General features: G+C 40.0%; 3 protein-coding genes across 3 annotated transcripts; 1 reads left to right on the top strand and 2 right to left on the bottom strand.

The window, feature by feature from the left end:
• Window positions 1–1,092: 1,092 nt before the first annotated feature.
• On the bottom strand, window positions 1,093–3,384 carry iscua (iron-sulfur cluster assembly enzyme a). The gene is made up of 5 exons (XM_079481213.1): window positions 2,814–3,384; window positions 2,141–2,254; window positions 1,943–2,053; window positions 1,775–1,853; window positions 1,093–1,636 (listed from the first exon to the last, which is right to left on the bottom strand). Exons 1-5 carry the CDS (start codon window positions 2,913–2,915, stop codon window positions 1,545–1,547), a joined length of 498 nt encoding a protein of 165 aa, XP_079337339.1. The 5' UTR covers window positions 2,916–3,384; the 3' UTR covers window positions 1,093–1,544.
• sart3 (spliceosome associated factor 3, U4/U6 recycling protein) lies at window positions 2,905–15,939 on the top strand. Its single transcript, XM_079480930.1, has 19 exons — window positions 2,905–3,568; window positions 5,565–5,691; window positions 6,164–6,268; window positions 6,532–6,716; window positions 6,856–6,961; window positions 9,064–9,188; window positions 9,480–9,635; window positions 11,051–11,189; window positions 11,294–11,401; window positions 11,557–11,634; window positions 11,725–11,783; window positions 11,889–11,998; window positions 12,082–12,194; window positions 12,277–12,353; window positions 12,475–12,634; window positions 12,843–13,297; window positions 13,455–13,607; window positions 13,703–13,890; window positions 14,115–15,939. The coding sequence occupies exons 1-19, from the start codon at window positions 3,368–3,370 to the stop codon at window positions 14,302–14,304; spliced, it is 2,835 nt and encodes a 944-aa protein (XP_079337056.1). The 5' UTR covers window positions 2,905–3,367; the 3' UTR covers window positions 14,305–15,939.
• Window positions 15,940–16,022: 83 nt separating this feature from the next.
• On the bottom strand, window positions 16,023–19,329 carry ficd (FIC domain protein adenylyltransferase). The gene is made up of 3 exons (XM_079481067.1): window positions 19,176–19,329; window positions 18,405–18,743; window positions 16,023–18,227 (listed from the first exon to the last, which is right to left on the bottom strand). The coding sequence occupies exons 2-3, from the start codon at window positions 18,673–18,675 to the stop codon at window positions 17,149–17,151; spliced, it is 1,350 nt and encodes a 449-aa protein (XP_079337193.1). The 5' UTR covers window positions 18,676–18,743; window positions 19,176–19,329; the 3' UTR covers window positions 16,023–17,148.
• Between the last annotated feature and the right edge of the window lie 2,052 nt (window positions 19,330–21,381).

Raw genomic sequence — 21,381 nt, 5'->3', positions numbered from 1 at the left:
GACAGCTTGGGAACCTCACACGCCTGGACCTGGATGATAACCAGATACGAGCTATTCAACCAGGGGCGCTGCTGGGGCTGACCAGACTGAGGATGCTAACTCTTAAGGGGAACAGATTATCTCGGCTTCCGGCAAACTTACCTTCCTCGCTAACACACCTTGATGTGTCGGAAAACTGTATATCTACTTTATATCTTCCCTCGCTAGGTGCTTTGATAAACTTGCAGGTGTTGAAAATTAATAGCAACTGTTTGCGGTCTATACCCGAGCGGGCTTTTGATGGAATGTCACGCCTTCAATCGTTGGAGTTTGCCAATAACCTATGGGTTTGTGAGTGTGACATCATGTACCTGTACAGGTGGCTTCTAACGGACAGGATACAGATGGCGACAGATCTGATATGTACAGCTCCTTTGCATTTGGCACAGAAGTTGCTTCTAACTCTATCCGTCATGGCCATCTGTCCCAGACTTTTTAAGCCCGTGGAGAGAATGTCGAGTATAAATTCGACCACAACATCTGGGAAAGTGGTTGAAAGCCATGTAGCACAAACTACAAGTGCTTCCATGTTGGTGTCTTCCAACTATGCTTGCAATCCAAGTTCATTTAAGTGCAGACCATCTTTGAAGCGATCAGAACCCCTTCATGGATACGTGTCAAGGTCCTTCTCAGGGTCAGACCAGCTACAGAGACTGAGCTATGAGGATTGTCTCTCTCTAAATGTCACATATTTTATGCCCCAAACTACCCAAGAACCCTACAGTCCATCTCCAGACAAGGAACATGGTTGTGTGGAGAATTCAACAGGTCAGCAGCCAGAAGCATCAGCCAATGCGGTGTCCCATGGCTCCACGACCCCTGTTGGGCTGCAGATCACACCCTGGACAGTACTGCAGTCCAGCGACCCTGCTCTCATTGCAGTTCTGTCTGTGCTCTGTGTGCTTACAGTACTATTGATGCTCACAGTGCTTTTGGTTCTGAAGAACGTTCTTCTTCGAAACCTGAGAGTCGCACCACTTCCGCATGTTCAAGGAGAAGCTAACACACATTCATAATCTATTGTTTTGGGATAAAACCAGACAAGACAACGAATGAAGCAAAATATTTAGGGCTTTATTGAGTTGTGCAAGTTAAAATACAGCATTGAAGTCTATGCATCTTTGTCATGGAATCAATTTGCGCTCGTTCAGGCCTTTCTCACTGGCCTCAAACCCCTTGGAGAAACAAATCCAAAAAAACACATACATGTTCCCTTAATTTATACTTCTCATACACTGTAGTAAAACGAATTCACAAGCATTGCAGTAGTAGGCATTAAATATGGAGAACATTACACATCACAGTATCAGCTCTTTAAAAATGCAAGAGTTTATTTTAATGTGCGTGATTCAGAGATCTAAAAGATCCTCACAGCAACCCTAAGGTTGCATTATAATAGAAAGATATTTGTACTCATTTATTGAAGGCTTACACAGGAAACAAACTACATCATGTTTCTGAGTCAAGGCGAGTGGGTGACAGTGACTCATCTGTGCACGAGGACATTAATTTCTAGCTTCGGCCAGCATCTCCTTGTCGTCTTTTTGTTTGAGCCTGTAGTCTGCTAATGCAGCCTTGATAGCATCTTCTGCTAGCACTGCCAAAAAAACAAAAGTTATAATACAGATCAGGGAATCAGATTATTTGAGCTGCACTGTTGATATTACAGTGTAATATTACATATGCCATTTATAATGGTGTACGTGTTTTTGCGATGTTAAAGGGCCACGCTTACTCGAGCAATGTAGTTTGACTGGTGGAAGACCAAGTTCTTTGGCAATCTCTGTGTTTTTTATTTTAAGCGCTTCATCAACCTGTATAAGGAAAAGAGCACAATAAATCAACATTGAGAGAACTGATCACTTTGTAAACTCGCGCAATGATCCGAGTCATGAAGACGTACCGATTTACCCTTCACCCACTCTGTGACCAGAGAGCTAGATGCAATGGCTGAGCCACAGCCAAATGTTTTGAATCTGGCATCCACTATCTTTCCATTTTCATCCACCTGAATCTGTCAGACAGATTTACAACAACATGTCTGTAAGTTATAGAGTGCTGCATAAAAAATATAATAAATATGAAAAGAAAACATCCACACCTGTAGTTTCATAACATCCCCACATGCAGGTGCGCCTACCAAACCAGTGCCCACATTCTTGGCACGTTTGTCAAGGGAACCAACATTTCTGGGGTTCTCATAATGGTCTACCACCTAAAGAGATAAGTAAAAAAACATTGTTAAGGCTACACATATACGACAAGGCGTGTGTCTGGTGATACTTTACCAGAAATGAAGACGTGTCCTTGAGAATTACAAGCGTGTTCGTAAATAAATAATGACTGTGATAAACAAAACTTGGCAACCACACATAAAGCGCTTAACCATAATTAAATCCGTCATTTTATATGACACGTGTACTTACAAAAGCATACAATAAGTCTGCAATGTTACATCATTGACAATCACTGAACATATTTTGGGGTTTCCGTGACGGTTACACAAGCAGACATGACACCACTTTAAACGTGGTTTATTGTGAAAAATATATAAACCTGCTAATGTAGATGTTTATAACGTAAACGGACTGCACACACTGAAAACACTGGATAAAGTTACCCGTAAACTTCATTTGTTTACATGTGCAGCTGTTAAATAACATTAGCCTTATTAGCAAACAAGCTAAAGAACCTGCGACATAAGTTACGGCCAAAGATTGAACTAACCCTCGATATTTATAATGAGATGGCCAGAAGTAAAATATAACACGTACCTTTTTATGATAAGCGCAGGCTGATCTGAATTCTGGTAATGACAACGATCTGTGAAACAGTGCTGAAGATGCACAGCGTTTGGCAGCCACCGATAAAGCCATGATGACCGAAAATGCACTTCTGCTGCACACACGAGACTCAACCGATAGGGGCGCGCTTAACCGCCCTTAAGAAATTCAACCAATAGTGGGAGTGCTTTCACCTGCATTCACACGTCTCGACGAGAAGAGGCTTTGATTGCGCACCACATACGGGTGACATTCTTTTTTAAAACGTACATTTTGATCAGCTATGCTTTTATTCACTTATTACCGCATAAATCCATTTTATTGCAAAGCCATTTGTTTCTTTAGGCGAGTTAATATCGCTCTCGCGGTACTTTGATGTCACACACCGTTTGGTCTGCGCATCGGTAGCGCTGTGCGAAGTCGATCACGTCTCTAATTTTTACCCGAGCCCCGCCTTCTGGCCGCACGAGCCCAGTGTTTTTCGCGTGAGCGCTCGTGTTGTGCTCTCGAGCCCTGCCCCTGTATCCAGGCAGATAGCTCGCAACATGGCGGCGACGAGTAACGAAGAACAGACGCTGTTGCCCGATATCGAAGAGGAGGCTGAGGGCATGGAGCGAGAGATGGAGTCCGAGGTTGATGAAGAAGAGCGGATGGGAGTCGAGCAGACCGAGGAAGATGAAGACGACGAGGACACGTCTGAGGACGAGAGGGAGAACGAAGCGGAGATCCAGCGCCTGGAGGAGCAGGTGAGGGGAATGAATGAGGCTTTCAACGCATACGCAGCTCTCGAAACGCCGCTTAAATGACTATAGAGGGCAATTTCACTTCATGTGTTTCACAAACACGTTTTTAAATAGGCATTTTAAACCTAATGTCCCAAAGAGGGCGGGAAACTGCAAAAATGTCGTTTCGAGGAATGTGGCTAGCCAAGACTTACTTAGCCAACTAGCAAACACATTGGTGATAAAACTTCCCAAATAAATATATATATATACACGCTCTTTCATTTTCTTGCTCCCACCACCAAGAGGCCCTGAATATTTCAAGAGGGTTCGTGTGCGTTTATATTAAAAATATTTCTTGTTAATATTCAGGAAAAGTTAGACGTTTATTGAGCGTGTTTAGGGGACGCATGCTTGCGCGTGGAATCAAAATACGCGCCATAGGGCGTAGATTGAAGGGATAGTTCACCCAAAAATAAAAATTCTGTCATCGTGTACTCGCCCTCAGATTGATCAAAACCTGTATACATTTCTTTGTTCTGCGAAACACAAAGGAAGATATTTGTAAAAATGTCTGTAACCAAACAGATCACGTCCCCCCCATTTACTCTCATAGTAAAATAAATACTAAGGGAACCAACGGGGGATGTGTTTGTTTTGGTTACTCACATTCTTCCAAATATCTTCCCATTATGTTTATCAGAACAAAGGCATAAATACAGGTTTGGAACAACTTGAGGGTGAGAAAATTACAGAATTTTAATATTTGGAATAAGGGACAGAATTAGGGGGAGCTCTTTACATTACAGTGTATCTGATTTTACAAGCTGTCACTTGTTACCCCTTTGTAGTCACTTAAGTTTGAATATTGTTGACATTCGCTTTGGCACCCACACACTGATGAAAACTTCTTATTGATTGTAATGGTCGGTATGATCTGGTGCTGATCTGGTTTGTGAGAGAACAGTTCGTTCTTGATTTTCAGCAGCGCTTTGTTCGTTAGATGAATAATAATGTTTGCAAAATATAGACAACAAAATGAATTCTTCGGAAGTCTTGTCAGTGGTCATCGATCAAGGTTGTTTCCTGCCTGTGACTCTATTTGCTATCATTTCTGCGAAATGTCATTTTCTTACAAATACACGTCAATGATTTTGTGTGGAATTGCAGTCATCTCTTGACTTTATTCTGCAGCCTTTTACATTTAGTATAGACAATGTCCTGCAATGCAACAGCTGTCCTGTGCAAGTTCCAGGTTCATTTCAGCTGTGCCAAGTGTTCTAGCTTCAGGCAGTTTCTGTTATCATGGGCTAAATTAGAAAGCACAATCAACCTTTCACATCATAAACGTTGATGACGAAAAGCCATGCGGGTAGCCATCGTTTGATTTATTCCAGTTTTTAAAGTCCCGCAGAGAGAACTGCTCCTCGTGGGAAGTGGCACTGTGCCTGCGTCACCCACTCTAGTATGCTAGACTGCAGAGAATGCCCGCCTTGTCCAGATGAGGCTTAAGCCATCCACCCCCCACACCTATTAGTTGTTCACTGTTTAGAAGAAAATGAGAATCTGTGCTGATAGTGTAATTCAGTTCAGAAGAATAAGGATGTAACCTGATTTCAAAGCGCCAGTCTTTTTATGCTTCCTTATGCACTGAGGCCATGATGTTGTTTGCTTATTTGCATCCTACTTTACAACAGCTTCGCATTGATTCGTTAAATTAAAAGGTTTTGTCATGTCTCTTTTTAATGATGTTAAAGGAGCAATGTGGAGATTTTTGCGGCATCTAGTGGTGACGTTGCGACCAACTCCTCACTGCACCCCCTCCCTTTCGAAGCACGAGATCAATAGATCCTCCAAAAATTACACGCTGGACCTAATGCGTGTGCATTTGCTCTATTTTTAAACCTAGAAACTGGTGGTCAATTTCTAAAGAATACAAAGCTCTTTTGTGGATATATTTTGTGACTACAAATGAAAATCTTACAAGAATAGTCAATGTCCCCTGTTCCTTTTCCTCCAGCTGTCAATCAATGTGTTTGACTACAACTGCCATGTAGACTTGATCAAACTCCTGGGGCAGGAAGGGAAGCTGCACAGACTGCGCAAAGCCAGACAGAAGATGAGCGAGCTCTTTCCTCTTACCGAAGGTGGGTTTTCCTGTTCTTTGGTCTCTAAATCTGCCTTGTACAGCAACCAGATTTTTCTCCGATTGTGTAAGAGAGAGAATGATGAGGATTATGTAAAGTTTTAAAATGGAAGGACATTAAGTGCTTTTTAGAGTTCAGCCAATCTATGTTATTTCCTGTTAATTCAGTTCTGAGGTTTGCACAGCATATGAAGGTTACGCTTCATGTGCTGCATCCTTAGCTGAACTCTACAGGAAGCTTGATCTCCAGGTCTGAGCACCTGAATGAAAAGTCAGATTGTTATTGTAGAATGTAAAATTGTTAGGAATAGGATGATAAGAGTGCAACCGTCTGCATGATGTCTATGAGTGTCGCAATTTTATTAACAAAGCTTGAAATGCTCTTGAAATTTTTCTTAAGCATGGCTGCTATGTTGGCATTTGTGTACGAGTCTCTCATAGGGGATTAATATGTAATTTATTTGGTGGAGCAGAGATTTGGCTGGACTGGCTGAAAGATGAAATTCGTCTAACAGAAGACGAGTCGGACCGCGAGAAAGTCTACGAGCTTTTTGAGAGAGCTGTGAAAGATTACGTTTGTAAGTGTGCTTTTACTATAATGCATAGACTGAATATGGATACGAGTATGTTATTCTCTTAAACGTGCTTTTGTAGTCACACTACTGTCAAAGGCTCTTTGGAATATTGTTCCAATAAAAATTCAGCGTCAGTTGTTTGTAATTAGTTAAGTATTTGTAAAGTATTTAATAAAGTAAAATGTGACAGCAACCTAAATTACACAATTGCTACTTAATTGTAATATGCAAGGTTTTTAAAAATCTTCTCATAACTGCATCCACAGGTCCAGAGATCTGGCTTGAATATGTACAGTACTCTATCGGGGGAATGGGAGCCGAGGGAGGCATTCAGCGGGTTCGGTCCATCTTTGAGAGGGCGCTGACATTAGTAGGCCTACATGTGACTAAAGGAGCTTCAATCTGGGAGGCATACAGAGAGTTTGAAATTGCTATTCTCTCCACAGTCCAGGTACACGAACGCCTTAGTTTCTCCGATATGTGTTTTAAGATATTTATTGAAGTTCTGTAAAAATAGCTGAAATGTGCAAAACGTGTCAATCAGTTTGTTTTACGTGTTGTTGTGGTTATAAACTTCCTGTCTTTGACAGCCTCCTCCTGGGAGTGTTCCATCACAGGAGCAACAGAAGCTGCTGACCGCCCAGCTGGAGCGCATACACACGCTTTTCAGGCGGCAACTTGCTGTACCTCTGATGGGTAAGACCCCCTTTAAATCCATCAGTTTCCTATTCTCCCCCTTTCCAGTCCTGGATTAAACAATCAGAAACAACTGCGTGCTCAGACAGCAGGGTTTGAGCAGAACGGATGTTGAAAGAATTTAGACCATGAATGTGGCCAAAAGAATTTAGACTATGAACCGAAAATGTCGCAATTTTGAAGGGAAAAATGAGGATCACATGGTCTGTGGAGTAGGGCTGTGCAATTAATTTGAAAAGTAATCGTAATTGTCAATTTTAGACTTCATCAATTACAAAAACTAAATAATCGAGGCAAAATATTATTGTGCCGCATTCCATTTTGCAAGGATCCTCTCTTTTCCTGTAGTATAAATCCACAGCGCACACGTTTCCTTTACAGTGGTGCAGCAGTGCTATTTCTTTACATTGCTTTTAAACTCTGAATTTAGCAGACGTTAAATGTTCTTTTAAAGGTTAATGAGTAATCGTGTTAAATAATCGGGATCTTAATATTGACCAAAATAATAGCGATTATGATTTGTGTTATAATCAAGCAGCCCTACTGTGGAGACAAAACTAAAGTTTGGCCTGACAGGATTGATTAAGACCTAAATTGATATTGATTAGGACATGTGGTTTCTAAAAGCAAAGTCTAGGTGCTGTTAGGTAGACGCTGTAACACAGGCTGGGGCAGGAGAGTCAGGAGCTGCCTGCAGATAGCCAGATGGTCTGGTTTTGTGAGCAGGACTCTTTTTCCCATCTCTGTCTTTCTTGCCAGCTGCTTTTGGCACAGAGATGCAGAGATGCAGAGATGACTGTGAACATATCTCACTAAACTCAGTGAGCCAGATTACAGATTAGTCTTTTGTACAGCGTGGCTCATGTTTCCAGAGCCTGTTTTCTTTGTATGACATTGATAAATTACTCATTCTCACCTATGTCATCACTATGAGACAGAGTGGCTGTTGTGCAAAGCATTGTGTACTTGGATCAAAAAGGTTTGGAGAGATGCTTATTTAAAAAGTGTATACGCACCACGTTAGTCGCTTTACATATCCGTTCTATCTAACACTACCGTTAACCTGGATATAGGAATGCTATTACGAGCATGTTTAGATTTGTATTTGTCGGGTGTAAGAGTAACATGGTGGCTAAAAATGAGGAATATGCAGATTTGCTGAGCACATGCGCTGCATCACTCCGTCATCTGTGCACTTCTAACGGCAGCCGCATTGGCTTCATTGTGTGCGGGACACACAGCTCAGTTTTCCGGCGGTGCAGACGGGCAAACCTGGGTTCCTGCAACATTTCAAAAAGCTAAACGTGTCTTAATTCATTAAGATTCAGTATACACCTTAATAAATCATATTATGTAAAGGAATGCAGAAGAGCCTTAACGTGAACGGAAAGCCCATTAATAAAGGATCACAGGACAAAGTGTCAGCGCTTTGCAATCATGTTCGAGGCTTCTGCTTTTCTTTACATAATATGCTTCATTATATGGTGTATACAGAACATTTCGTGTTGTGGAAAATTGCAGGAACATAATTTTCCACTTATTGTTGGGAAAACTGATCTCTGTGTGAAAGGAAGGAAAAACTGAGGCGAGTTAAGATAATGTTCTATATTGTTGTAGTGTTTTGTTACTGCTGTATATTTTATTTATTAATTAATACAATGTATTGAATATATTTATTTCTGACCTCAGTTTTATTTTGTTTTACAGCCGTGATTATTTCCAATGATATGTTTTCTTTTAAGTGCGGCAATTGGCTGTATTTTTATTTATTAATTTATTTTATATTCTACGTTAAAAATATTGCACAAAATATATTTTTTGAAACATAAAGGTAATACCATCATCTGATGTCCCCGTTCCCCATGTGTATTGAAATATTTAAAGTAAAATCATAAACGTCATAAATAGTCGAGTAATGGGCTAATTGAACAACGACTAGTCGACTAAAGAAATCTCTTGTTGAATGCAGCCCTAAAAATTAGCAAATGCATTGTCAAACAGCTTTTATATTTGATTGTAAACTAACATTGCCATTTAGAATGGTGATGGAGTGTTTAGATGTTTGGTTGCTCATTATTGCATGCATATACTGTGTTCTATAGATATGGAGGGAACATATACAGAGTACTCGGACTGGGCAGATGATGGTGTACCCGAGACGGTCACACACCAGTACAGACGTGCCCTGCAACAGATGGGGAAATGCAAACCTTATGAGGAGGCTTTGGTAACCACACACTTATCTCACTCCAGTAGCTTTATGAGAGGTTCAATTTACATTTTATGTTTTGTACTGCTGAATTGTTTCTCTGGTGGCGATTGTGATGTAAAAGGACATTTTACTGCAAACTTCAAACTTAATTTGCACGGTTCCCAGACAAAGTATATATTAATTTTAATTTAATTTCAATTACTTGTAAGTATAAAGTTTTCCAATTGTAGTTTTGTTTCAATTGAATTGATTTTATTTACAGGCATTTGTAACCACTTTCTAATGCTGTTGATTTTGTTCTTATAGCTTGTCTCTGAACCGCCAAAGCTGGCAGAGTATCAAGCCTACATAGATTTTGAGATGAAGGAAGGCGATCCAGCCCGAGTCCAGATAATTTTCGAGAGAGCGCTGGCGGAGAATTGCCTCGTGCCCGACCTGTGGATCAAATACACCACGTATCTGGTGAGCAACCCACGTATTCGCTGTCATCGAGCAGCACCCCCACCTCCCTCTGTTTATTCAGGAGCGTCGTAATTGCTTTAATGGAACAATAATGAGATGCATAAGCCACAAACCAGCAACAGCCTCAGCCTACACCTCAACAGATGGCTGGGGGGGAAACCGTGAGTTAACAAGACCGAAGAGAGGTGAGAGAGAGAAAAATGAGTGGGAGAAAGACAGAGAGAGAGAGACAGCTTCCCCATATTAGCATTAACCTCCATGCTTGTGTTCTCATAGGTGATTAAATTGAGATGCTTTTTAACTAAATGAAATGCACCTCACAATGCGAGTCACAGAACTGCTTTGAAGTAATCACCCTTATATCCATTAGGCAAAGTTCAGAATTGTATTGGATATCTTCTTCAGAACTGAACCAATTTAAGAGGCAGGATTAAATGTAGTTTCCACGGTGGAATGGAATCATCTTTTTTCTTAACTAATAGAGATGTGAAGATTTCTTTTAAAAAAAATTATGTGATGGGTAATGGTGACATATTACCATTCGGTTGATCAGGACAACTGCTGTGACTTTCAGTCTGAATAGATCAATAGCATTCAACCTTTCTTGGCATTGTGCAGTCAACTAAATGCTTATTCCTAGTAACCAACTTCCTGGCGTGCTTTGAGAAACAGTGCAACCCAGCAGATATGCTCATTCAGTCTTTTGATTGAGCCAAGCCGTTTTGAAGACCAGTGAACAGATGTTGAGTTGGTGTAGCCAAAAGGGTTTGCAAAGCGGGGATTTTCTAAATCTCCCATTTGTAAAGGCATTATTGCATTTCACTGAATGATTATTGATGTGGGGCAGTTTCCCAGAGACAGATTTAGCCTTGTTGCATATTAAATCGTTGCTTTGCTCACAATGGTGGAGCGATTCTTGTTGCTCGAGGCTAGACATGTAAGCTTTGAACAGCAGAGCTGCTTGTAAATGGGTTGGCAGGAGAATGGCAGCATTGGATTGGCTGTGAAGATTACAAGTAATTTTGGGACACTGACTACACGCACCTGCTCTTCCTGAAACATGTACATTTTCTGTGCAGTTTTGCAGACAAATCAGTCTGATAGTCTGTTACCTGCTGGAGGTGTTATAATCTTTTAGCTAATAGATCTTTAATTTCATTTAGAAAAATCAATGAATTCTTGCATGGGTTATTTGTATTCATTTTCTGTTATTAGACCAATTCCCACAACAACAGCATTGTTTATCTTAACAGAACACGTGTGTTAAACCTCTCCGTCCATGTTCAAGGTCAATCGAGTATGTCTAACCATGTAGATGCACTGTGAACTTTTCTTTTTGATATATACATTTTTGAAATGTCAAATTGAAGATAACATTATTTCACAAGCAGAACCTTTCTTCTGTTGTACCCTAGGATCGTCAGTTAAAGATTAAAGATGTAGTTTTATCTGCTCATGAGCGAGCCGTCAGGAACTGCCCCTGGACCATGGGCCTGTGGAAAAGCTACATTTTGGCTCTGGAGAGGCATAGAGAAGATCATACAACAGTGGCAGGTGCTGAAATACACAATTTTGTGAATTTGGAATATTGAATCTGTTCTATTCGTGCAAAACATTTTTGCCACTCATAAACTGTGACGTAAACATCTTGTTAACAGATGTGTTCGAAAAGGCACTGAATGCAGGATTCATACAGGCGACTGATTATGTCGACATTTGGCAATCATATCTGGACTACCTGAGGAGACGTGTTGATTTCAGCAAAGGCAAGAGTTTTTCTTCAAACACTTTAATGCCTTTCTTTTCTGCCCCGTTATATGTTCTTGTTAAGTCTTCAGTCCTATATTCTTAATCTTTAGTCCATGATAATAAATCAGTAAATCCGATTATTAATTATGGATGGATTATTTGATTATTACAGAGGGGAGCAGGGAGCTGGACGAACTGCGGGCGGCTTTCACACGCTCCCTTGACTACCTAAAACAAGATGTCGAAGAGCGTAAGTGTATCCATTTCTGCTGCATATTTCTCTGCATGCATCAAATAAACAGAGACTGATAGACTTAACCGCTGTCTCCTTCCTTTCCAGGGTTCAGTGAAACTGGAGATCTGTCCTGCACAATAATGCAGATCTGGGCGAGGATAGAGGTGAGGAAACACTACACCGTTGCATCTCTCCATCCTCCATTAACTAATTCAGCTGATTACAATGCAGTTAATACAGTGTTGCTTGTATCTGATCGCACCGAACAGGCCTTGCACTGTAAGAACATGCAGAAGGCCCGTGAGCTGTGGGACAGCATCATGACGAAAGGGAACGCTAAATATGCCAACATGTGGCTAGAATATTATAACCTGGAAAGGTCAGTGAACATTTTAAAGATGGTGAAATTAAATAGGGTCTTTGTGCTGTCATGAATTTTCTGACTGTATGCATGTGCATCAGGTCACACGGAGATGCCACCCATTGCAGGAAGGCTCTCCACAGAGCTGTACAGTGCACATCAGACTACCCTGAACATGTGTGTGAAGTCCTGCTTAGCTTTGAAAGAGTGGAGGGTGAGTTGGATTTGGAGAGGAAGGCTCATAGTGTTGGTATTGCTGCTCATGTGGCAGTCTTAACCGGTGTTGTTCTTCACAGGTTCATTAGAAGATTGGGATGGTGCAGTGCAGAAAACAGAGACCAAACTCAACAGGTTGAATGAGCAGAGAGCAAGAGTGAGAGCACAGTCCAAACTTTTGTTCTTTTGTGTATGAAAAAGGACATGTAATGCATCTGACAGGAAAAAATAATTGGTAGAAATAAGGCTATTTTGTTTTCTGAATGCTATATCCTTAGGTGGCTGAGAAAGAGGCTAGACAAGAGGGGGAGAAAGGTGAACACAGGAGGAAAGCCAAGGCAGATAAAAAACCCCAGAAAAAGTGCCAGAAAGCAAACAGAACCAGAGATAAACGGAAAGCTGAAGATGAATATGAGGAGGAATGGGGAGAGGATGCAGGTATGAAAATTTTTTAATTCTGTTTGCTTTGTAGCACTTTTTTTATATCACTCCTTTCTTTATATTTTTTTATTGTTTAGTAGTCACACTAAAATCAGAACAAACCAGAATAAATTGCATGTAGTATGACAGGTAAATACATTTGGCCTTCAGCTATTGCATGCACAGGTTCAGATATAAACAGTATTGACACTTTAAATGTGTGTAGAGCTCCCGTCAAAGAGGCACAAAGGGGACGGGGATGCTGCGGAGGATCTCATGGATACGGAGAGTGGGCTTTTCGGACGAAGACCTCCACCCAAACGCAAAAACGAGCCGCCCGGTTACCGTAAGAACCAGCAGGGTGAGACGGATGCTCCACGCCAGACCCAGGACACGTCATATGAGCAGCGTAAAGATGAAAACAGCATCTTTATCAGTAATTTGCCTTTTAATCTGGAGGATCCTGAAAACAAGCTGCGGGAGTTGTTTCGGAGCTGTGGGACTATTCAGCAGGTGCGGCCGGTGTTTACACCGAAAGGTGTTTTTAGAGGTTATTGCTACGTGCAGTTCGAGGACCGTCTGGGAGTACCGGAGGCTTTGAAACTGGACAGACTGGATGTGAACGGTCGGCCCATGTTTGTATCACCTTGTGTCGACAAGAATAAGAATCCTGACTTTAAGGTATGAGCAATGCTTACGATGAAATGTATCAAATCTTTGCAGTTATTTTGTCTGGACGTTTGATGTTCTGGCAAATTAAATCGTTTACAATTTATCTTAAATGATCACTTTAAATGTTTTTAACATTTTAATTTGACTGATGTTGTCTTCCTGGCAGGTCTTTAAGTACAACACGTTAATGGAGAAGCACAAGATTTTTATCTCTGGCCTGCCTTACACCTGCACTACAGAACAACTAGAACAGCTCTGTAAAGAACAAGGCACGATCAAAGCCATCCGGCTAGTCACCAATCGTTCAGGCAAACCCAAGGTCTCTATTACAAACATAAGTGCACATGAAGACTACAATATCCTTAGAATGTCATCACATTGTCTTTTTACCGTTTATGCTGGTGTGCTCTGTAGGGTTTGGCATACGTGGAATATGAGAATGAGGCACAGGCCTCGCAAGCTGTGCTGAAGCTGGACGGCACCATGCTGGAGAACTTCAAGCTCTCGGTTGCTATTAGCAACCCGCCGAGCAGGAAGATAGAAGATAAAGTAGTGCCCAGTCGAGTCCTGGGGGCAGCAATGCCTAGGCAACTTCAGGGAGCGTAAGTATTTAAGACACCAGATCAGCTGGTCAGATCTGTTGAATTACTGCCTTGTAGGTTTCAGTAATTAGAAACATTTAGGCAAATTGGCAACAAACAGTTTTACTGTAGTATACTCAATTTAAACATTACAATGAACCGTTTGAATGCATGTCAATTTTGCTTTACATCCTCCATTTCCAGTTTTGTTGTGTTTTTACTTTCTTGCTTATTTCCATTCTCAGAAGGGGGAAAGGACGCACTCAGCTCTCTCTGCTACCTCGTTCACTTAATCGGCAGAGCACACCCGATGCCAAAGCTGAGAACGGGACAGGAACAGATGGGGTGCACGGAGGAACTGGAACCACTAACCTGCCGACACAAATGAAGACGCTGTCCAATGAAGACTTTGCCAGAATGCTTCTCAAAAAGTAAAACTGTACGCAGAATCAAACCTAAATAATACCTGCCTTCTGACAGAAAGCCATGCTGTTTACTAGCAGAGTCTAGTAAAGAAACAGCATTTTATTTTAGCCTACTTTCTGTAAATACATGACCGCCCCTGAAATATATTAAAAATATTTTAAGACCTCATCCATGGAGATGCGAGTTGTTTTGATTTCTTGGTAATAAAGAAAAGATTTGGGTAAGGGGGCAATGCAAATTTTGTCAGCGAGTATTTTTTTAACCAGCTGTTTAAATAATGTGAACCGTTGTTTTAAAAAGGTATATGCAAGAACATTAATTACGAAGATGTGAATTATAAATGGGGTTTCATAACCATTTAACCATCGCTAGATTCCTTTTAGGCAAATAGACTGCTTTTACATTAGGCGACAATAAATATAAAATCAAAAACCTTTTTTTACATATCTAAACTGCATGTTGTATAAATAAGTTATTTGCAGTACCAAAACCATCTGAAACAGTATTGCATGTGTACATTTACAAATACCTTCTGTAATAACAATGTCTTCAAAATGAAGACAAAATGGAGTAATAGATCTTGTCTGCAATTAAAATCCAGCACCTTGTGAACCATTCATTTGTTTTAAGGGATTCACTGTGTATTAGATTACAGTGCTTTTATTAGATGCTGTTCCTTGTCGTCTAGTGGAGATCAGTATAGGTTCTATATCCAGAAATCTATCATGGATTTTTAGGTAGTTTCTCCAAGTTCTCAAATCCCTCTGAGTTTGATGTTTATTAATAGCTGACACAGCTTGTTAACCTGCCTTACCTTGTGCACTCAGTAATGGGCTAAAGGCTGACGTTTGTACACCACAGCCAGACCGATCGAATGGGTTTGTTTGACACCTGCTACATTTTATTCTGGACTACCTAATCTAGAATTGTAGATTTTATGTGGTTATATTGGGGGTTGAGGGACTGGCTGAAGGGCATCGTTGCTTTCTTGGAACAGCCTTGGATCTGTTCTCTTATGTTTATGAATCTATGCAGCTGTATATCGCTAGAACCTTCCATTATTTGTTCACCGGATTGTGAACCATATACTGTATTGTATATACAACATATATTGTAGATCATTTTAAGTGTCATGGATATTGGTATTAGTGACATAATTTTTCAACTGCAGTGTTCTACACAAGAGGTTTCCCTCTCGCATTGATATTTTGATTGAGTTGTTTGTGTTCCATTTCCCTCTACATTGTGTTTTTATTGTGTTTCTTGTTGATGCCCCTCAGTGGTTGGCCATAGTTTTGTAAAAAAATATATTTTGAACTAAAACAGTAGCTCTATATATTTACGTTTGATCACCGCAGTGGCCTAAAGTAGTGATTGAGAAAATTATGTGTGCAATTTCTGGTTGAACATTTTTAAAAATAACAAAAAAAATCAAACTGCACTTTTATTGATTTGGTTTAATTTTATGTTTTTCAGTTATTTGATTATAGACTGGTCATTTTATTTACTAGACCATGTCAGTGTCATCGTTAACAACAATAATGTTCTTTTAGTATTCCCTGTGTTGCGCATACTGTATGTAGTTCTTAATTTTATTCAGAATTGTTTAATAAGGCAAATAAATCCATGTGGTCGTCAAACACATCATTTGTGTAATATTTACATGTTCATATAGATTTTCTAAATGTTGTCAGACCCTTGTTTAAAATAGTCATAAAGGGACTGTTCACCCAAAAAAAAACTTTATTCTTTCAACATTTACTCATTCCAGAACTGTATGACTTCAGATGAAAAAGACATTTTGAGAAACGTTGGTAACCAGACAAGATTGGACCCCATTGACTTCCATTGTTTGAACCCAAAATCAAAGAAATTTTTCAAAATATCTTTATACTAAGAAGAAAATGTCACATACAGGTTTTGAACATGGTGAAAAAATTTTGACAGAATTTTTATGTTTGGGTGAACTTTCGTTTTCTAAGTGAATTAAGTTGTTGTTTGTCACCAAAAAAAAATTAGAAACCATTTTAAAGAGGCAACAAGAAATGATCACACAAATACTAGAAGTGAAAAAGACACAAAGCTGTTCGATAATTTATCATATACTTTACACAAACAGTAATAAAATATTAAGAAATTTTATTTTACTAATAAGGGATATGCTTTGTTTTAACCAAAGTGCTTCTTGTTGATTTTAGTCAATATTTAATCCAGAAATAAGGAAAAAGATAAATGTTATTTGCCCTCAAACACATTTTACTTGAACTAAACAAAACAGCTAATTAACATTTTAAAGAGCAGCATACTTAATGTATGTTTCCTTAAATTATACGAATGTAAAAATTTAAAATACGAATGTAAAATAATCACTTATACATAAAGTCATAAATATAATATAGAAATATAATTGTGATGATTGCAAAGTTTGCAAATAGCTATTATTTAATTATGCGAAGAGGAGATCACAAATGCATCATGTTGTACATCAAATCAGAAAATGATCTCAATCTTAAATAGAGATTTTAGAGCTGTCTGCATGTTTTTCACTCCAAGTTTTGATTTTTGTCTTGTCCGCACAGAAGAACAAACACTACTTAAAGGTATGTCCTACAACCTGTTCACCAGGCTTTTCACACTGACAGCTATTAAACTTTTCCTTCAATTTGTTACTAAAAACGGACAATTAAGGATAAAACAATGTGTCTTTAATGTGGCTTCACATCATCAAAACCAACAGTAATACATTAAACAGATGATTTGAACAGAGAATCATCCTGCAGCCCATATGGTCCCTTTGGCAAATAAAATACACAACAAATGTGATTTTATTCCAACAAGCTAAAATAGAATTTCTCAGCTGTGTGCAGGTATGGTTTGTTTACAGTCCGGGCATGCATGACTGCTAGCACCGGGCAGGCCAACTGCATGCTCCGTCGTGGCTATCAGTAGAGTATCCAGTGTAATTTCTGTGCATTTTGCTATAAATCTAATAAAGGGCCGAACATCACCCTCGTTGGCAGTATCCAATGCAGTGTAATACTCCGCCCTCTGTTCCTTACGAATGGTGATTGGCGGATAACTGGCTCGCATTAGAATCAAATTCATTAGCAGTCGAGACGTCCGTCCGTTCCCGTCCACGAATGGATGCACGTAAACCAGTTTATAGTGCGCCAGAGCTGCAAACTCCACAGGGTGCAGATGTAACGTCTCTTCCAAGTTCAACCACTGCACCAATTCCTGCATGTGTTTATCTAGGTCATGTGGGTGAGGTGGAATGTGATGCCCCACAAACACCTGGGTAGTCCGGAATCGCCCGGCTTCGACAGGATCGACGTAGCCCAGAACCCGCTGATGTATCTGCAAGATATCATCCACGGTGATGTCCTTGGCACGGGACAGAAGTGTGGTGTTGATGTACTTCATGGCAGCATCCACACCAATCACCTCATTCTGTTCTTGAAGGCTCTTACCCGGTACAGCGTATCTGGTTTCTATAATATGGCGAATCTCTGACAGCGTGAGCGTGTTGCCTTCTATGGCAACCGTATGATAAATGTGATGGTAGTATGTTTCCTCCATCACACGGCGCAAGGCAGAGTTGCCCTTAGGTATAGACATGAGACGTCGTACCTTTCCATCTATAATTCCAAAGTATCGCTGATCTATTTCCTCTACTAAGGGAAGGGTGCGGTCCCTGCTCACCAAAGCTTTCTCGTTACAAGGCGAGATGGCGAGAGCTTTGGTGTAGAGGTGATCTGCTTGGACAACGTCCTTTTCTTCCTCCAGAATGGTTCCCAATTCGGTGAGCGCTTCAACAAATTCCGGGTTCATTTTGAGAGCGTGAACGAGCAGCTTGTGAGCTTTCTCCCTCTTCCCCTGCTTCTTCATCTCCAGAGCCTGCTGAAGAGCCGCTTTCGCCTCCAACTGATTCTCTGTCATCGACAGATAGCAAAAATGACATTCAAACAGAGATTTATACTATCCATTACTCATAGAAGTTCAATTTTTACATAGTAAACATGCTTTATATGTTTAATCTGGAGTATGAGATTTATGGATTTGGAAAAGTTACGAACATGAAAAAAGTAAGTGGGAAGCACATACTGTACCTTTACTGGGCTTGACTTTTTGTGGCAGTAGATCTAGTTCTGTGAACAGGACCGTCAGGCTGGTCGTGTGAACCGTAGGTCGCTGGACACCCCCCCACAGCTGGCATCGCAGGAGAGCGATGCCCTTCAGAGTGGCACAGCATTGCTCCTCTATGCCTGCTAAAGGCAGCAGCAGGACAAATACTGAGCCCAGGAGAGCAAACAGGACTGGAGTCCAGCCCCACAGCAGAGGACTGCTGCTGGCATGACGCAACACTGCTAATGCTGCCATCAATCAAGAAATACAGCTTCCTTGGGCCACAATGATGACATTCTGGCATTAGACTGCTATTTGAACACCTGTGTGAAATGTAATAAATAGCATGAATCGAATGTATTGTCATTTCCCCCTTGAAATCTAATACAGCGGTGGCAATGCAATAGCTTGAAATAAAAACAAAAAGCATCTTGTCTTGTATCTATAAAAGATTTGTGACATGCACATGCTTCTCCTGTATTATGTCAAATGTAATTTGGTGCTATGATGATCAAATGTAAAGAAGATTAACAACAGACACCCTCATTACACGAGTAGTTTCATATGTTTTTATTAGACTAATAAACTAAAAGATTAAAGGATCTTAAATTTGAATCAGACGGTAAATTCATACACATAAACAGCTCTGGATTACAGCTGTTCTGAAGTTATGACATCATCAAGACACACGGCCAAAAACCTCAGTTTCTGTCACTAAATCAACAACATTGAAAACGAATAAGTTTCAAACTCACCGTTTATTTTGTAATTCTCTTCATTTTTATTATAAATAAGGGAACTGGTAAGGAATATACCGCTTATCTGCCGTATACGTCAACTTCCGCAAAAAATGTTACATACTTGTAAAGTTAAATCTGATTGGTTCGTTTTACTTTGCTTGTGCTTAGTGATTGGTCAGCTGTTTCCACAAACCCTTATGCAGCAACACAGTTCTAGATCGTAGAACTTCATGATTGGATCACTGGGTCACATATAAAACCTTTGTTTTGCCAATACATGTATTATTGTGTAATTATTGTTAAATGTAATTGGAATATTAAAACAATATTTATTCGACGAATACTATGGATATCGGACGGTGCGAGAAAATCTTTATTTCATTGACAATATTTTTTGTTATAGTGTTTTTAAATCGCCTGGAACGACACTAGGGGTCAGAATAGGCAACATTTTCATGTCGTTTTCGGCTCGTGCGGGACATATATTAATCCATGTCATTTAATGACGTCACTTTTCTCCTCAAAGAAACGGACTCATTAAAATGAGGCTTTTGTAGTTTGTAGCAGACATTATTTACTTTTGCTTAAACTTACACATGCGCACATGATGCTTTCATTTTTTGCCAAAAAACTGTAGATTTACACGTGCATTAACAATGTAATTTACTGTAGAGAAATTACATTTGGAGTATAAATTTCAGCAATTCAGTTAAAAAGGGTATGCTTGGAAAACAATATCATTATAACTCATGCTATTACAGATTATGGAGTCAATAAATCAACATTCTCACAAATAATATTCCAACCCCACACATCTGAACACAAACCCTCCTAGTTCCCCCTGATTTATGACGTGTGATTTGCATGTTTTGTATTGTTTTTAAAGATCACAAATGTAAGTTGGACACTAGAACCCAGGAGGTGACACCTCAGAGCGCTTAATTGCTCAGCCGGCTATTTAGGGAGACGTAGTCAGAACGACAAGCCAAACTAGCGGTCCAGCATAGCGTGTGTCCGTACAGCGTGGGGAATGAAAGCACCAGGATTGTGGGTTTAAACTAGTGCTGTTGTCGTTGCTTTAGGTTGGAGATTGACCTGTGGACAAATCTGTTGTTTTGGGCAAACTGTTGCAGTAACGCAATGTGACATTGTGGTAAAGACACGTGGTGTAAACATTTGTTTGCTATTCAAATGTGGGCAAACCGTTGCAGTAACACAGTGTGAGATTGTGGTGAAGACACATGGTGTAAACATTTGTTTACTGAGGCAACGTGTCCAGTCACTGTTTTTCTGATGTATACTCTGTGGGGTTCTTTTATTTGAAATACTTATTGGGAGACGTGTAGTTTTCCAAGGAGACAAACGCCTGCAGTGGTGTGTGTAAAGTGAAGGAGGGAGAAATTGTTGTAAATCACGGCTACCATATTTAATCGTGGTGTTTTACCTGTGTATTCTTAACTTATTTATTAAGTGATGTGTGGTGTGCTTTGAATTCTGACACGTCTCCGGAAGAACTCTGTACATAGCCTTAACCATTTGGTGTTTTGATTAAGGGAAGTTTCATGAAGTATTACAGTTGTTTTTTTTCAATTGTTTATATAATTGAACTATTGTGAAATAAATAAATGTATATTTTTGACACCCCAGTTTCCATCTGCGTCCTTTAATTAGGGTGGCTTGCGCGGAACCAGGTAGTTCTTTTGAACCAACCATTGTTTTAAATCCTGGGTCTTTGATTTATTTTACTAAATTAGAGTGCGCTAGATACTGGTGGCCACACATAAATGCTTTTGGTCATAGATGAGTTCAGGGCTTACTATGGAAACAGATGTGGGGAATATCTGATTTGACAGGAAGCAATAGAGAGCCAGAGATGAAATAATAACATAGTAAAACTCTTGCAGTCCCTCGTTCCACCTGACAAACTCTTTTTCACCTGACAAAGTCTTAAAGAACATCAGAATGAGATGTTTAATAGTTCTGACAGACATACACTCACCTAGGATTATTAGGAACACCTGTTCAATTTCTCATTAACGCAATTATCTAATCAACCAATCACATGGCAGTTGCTTCTATGCATTTAGGGGTGTGGTCCTGGTCAAGACAATCTCCTGAACTCAAAACTGAATGTCAGAATGGGAAAGAAAGGTGATTTAAGCCATTTAAAGGGTGGCATGGTTGTTGATGCCAGACGGGCCGGTCTGATTATTTCACAGTC

This window comes from Barbatula barbatula (genome assembly GCF_947034865.1).
Source record: "Barbatula barbatula genome assembly, chromosome: 2".
NCBI classification, from domain to species: Eukaryota; Metazoa; Chordata; class Actinopteri; order Cypriniformes; family Nemacheilidae; genus Barbatula; species Barbatula barbatula.
This window is presented reverse-complemented; position numbering and strand designations above follow the sequence as displayed.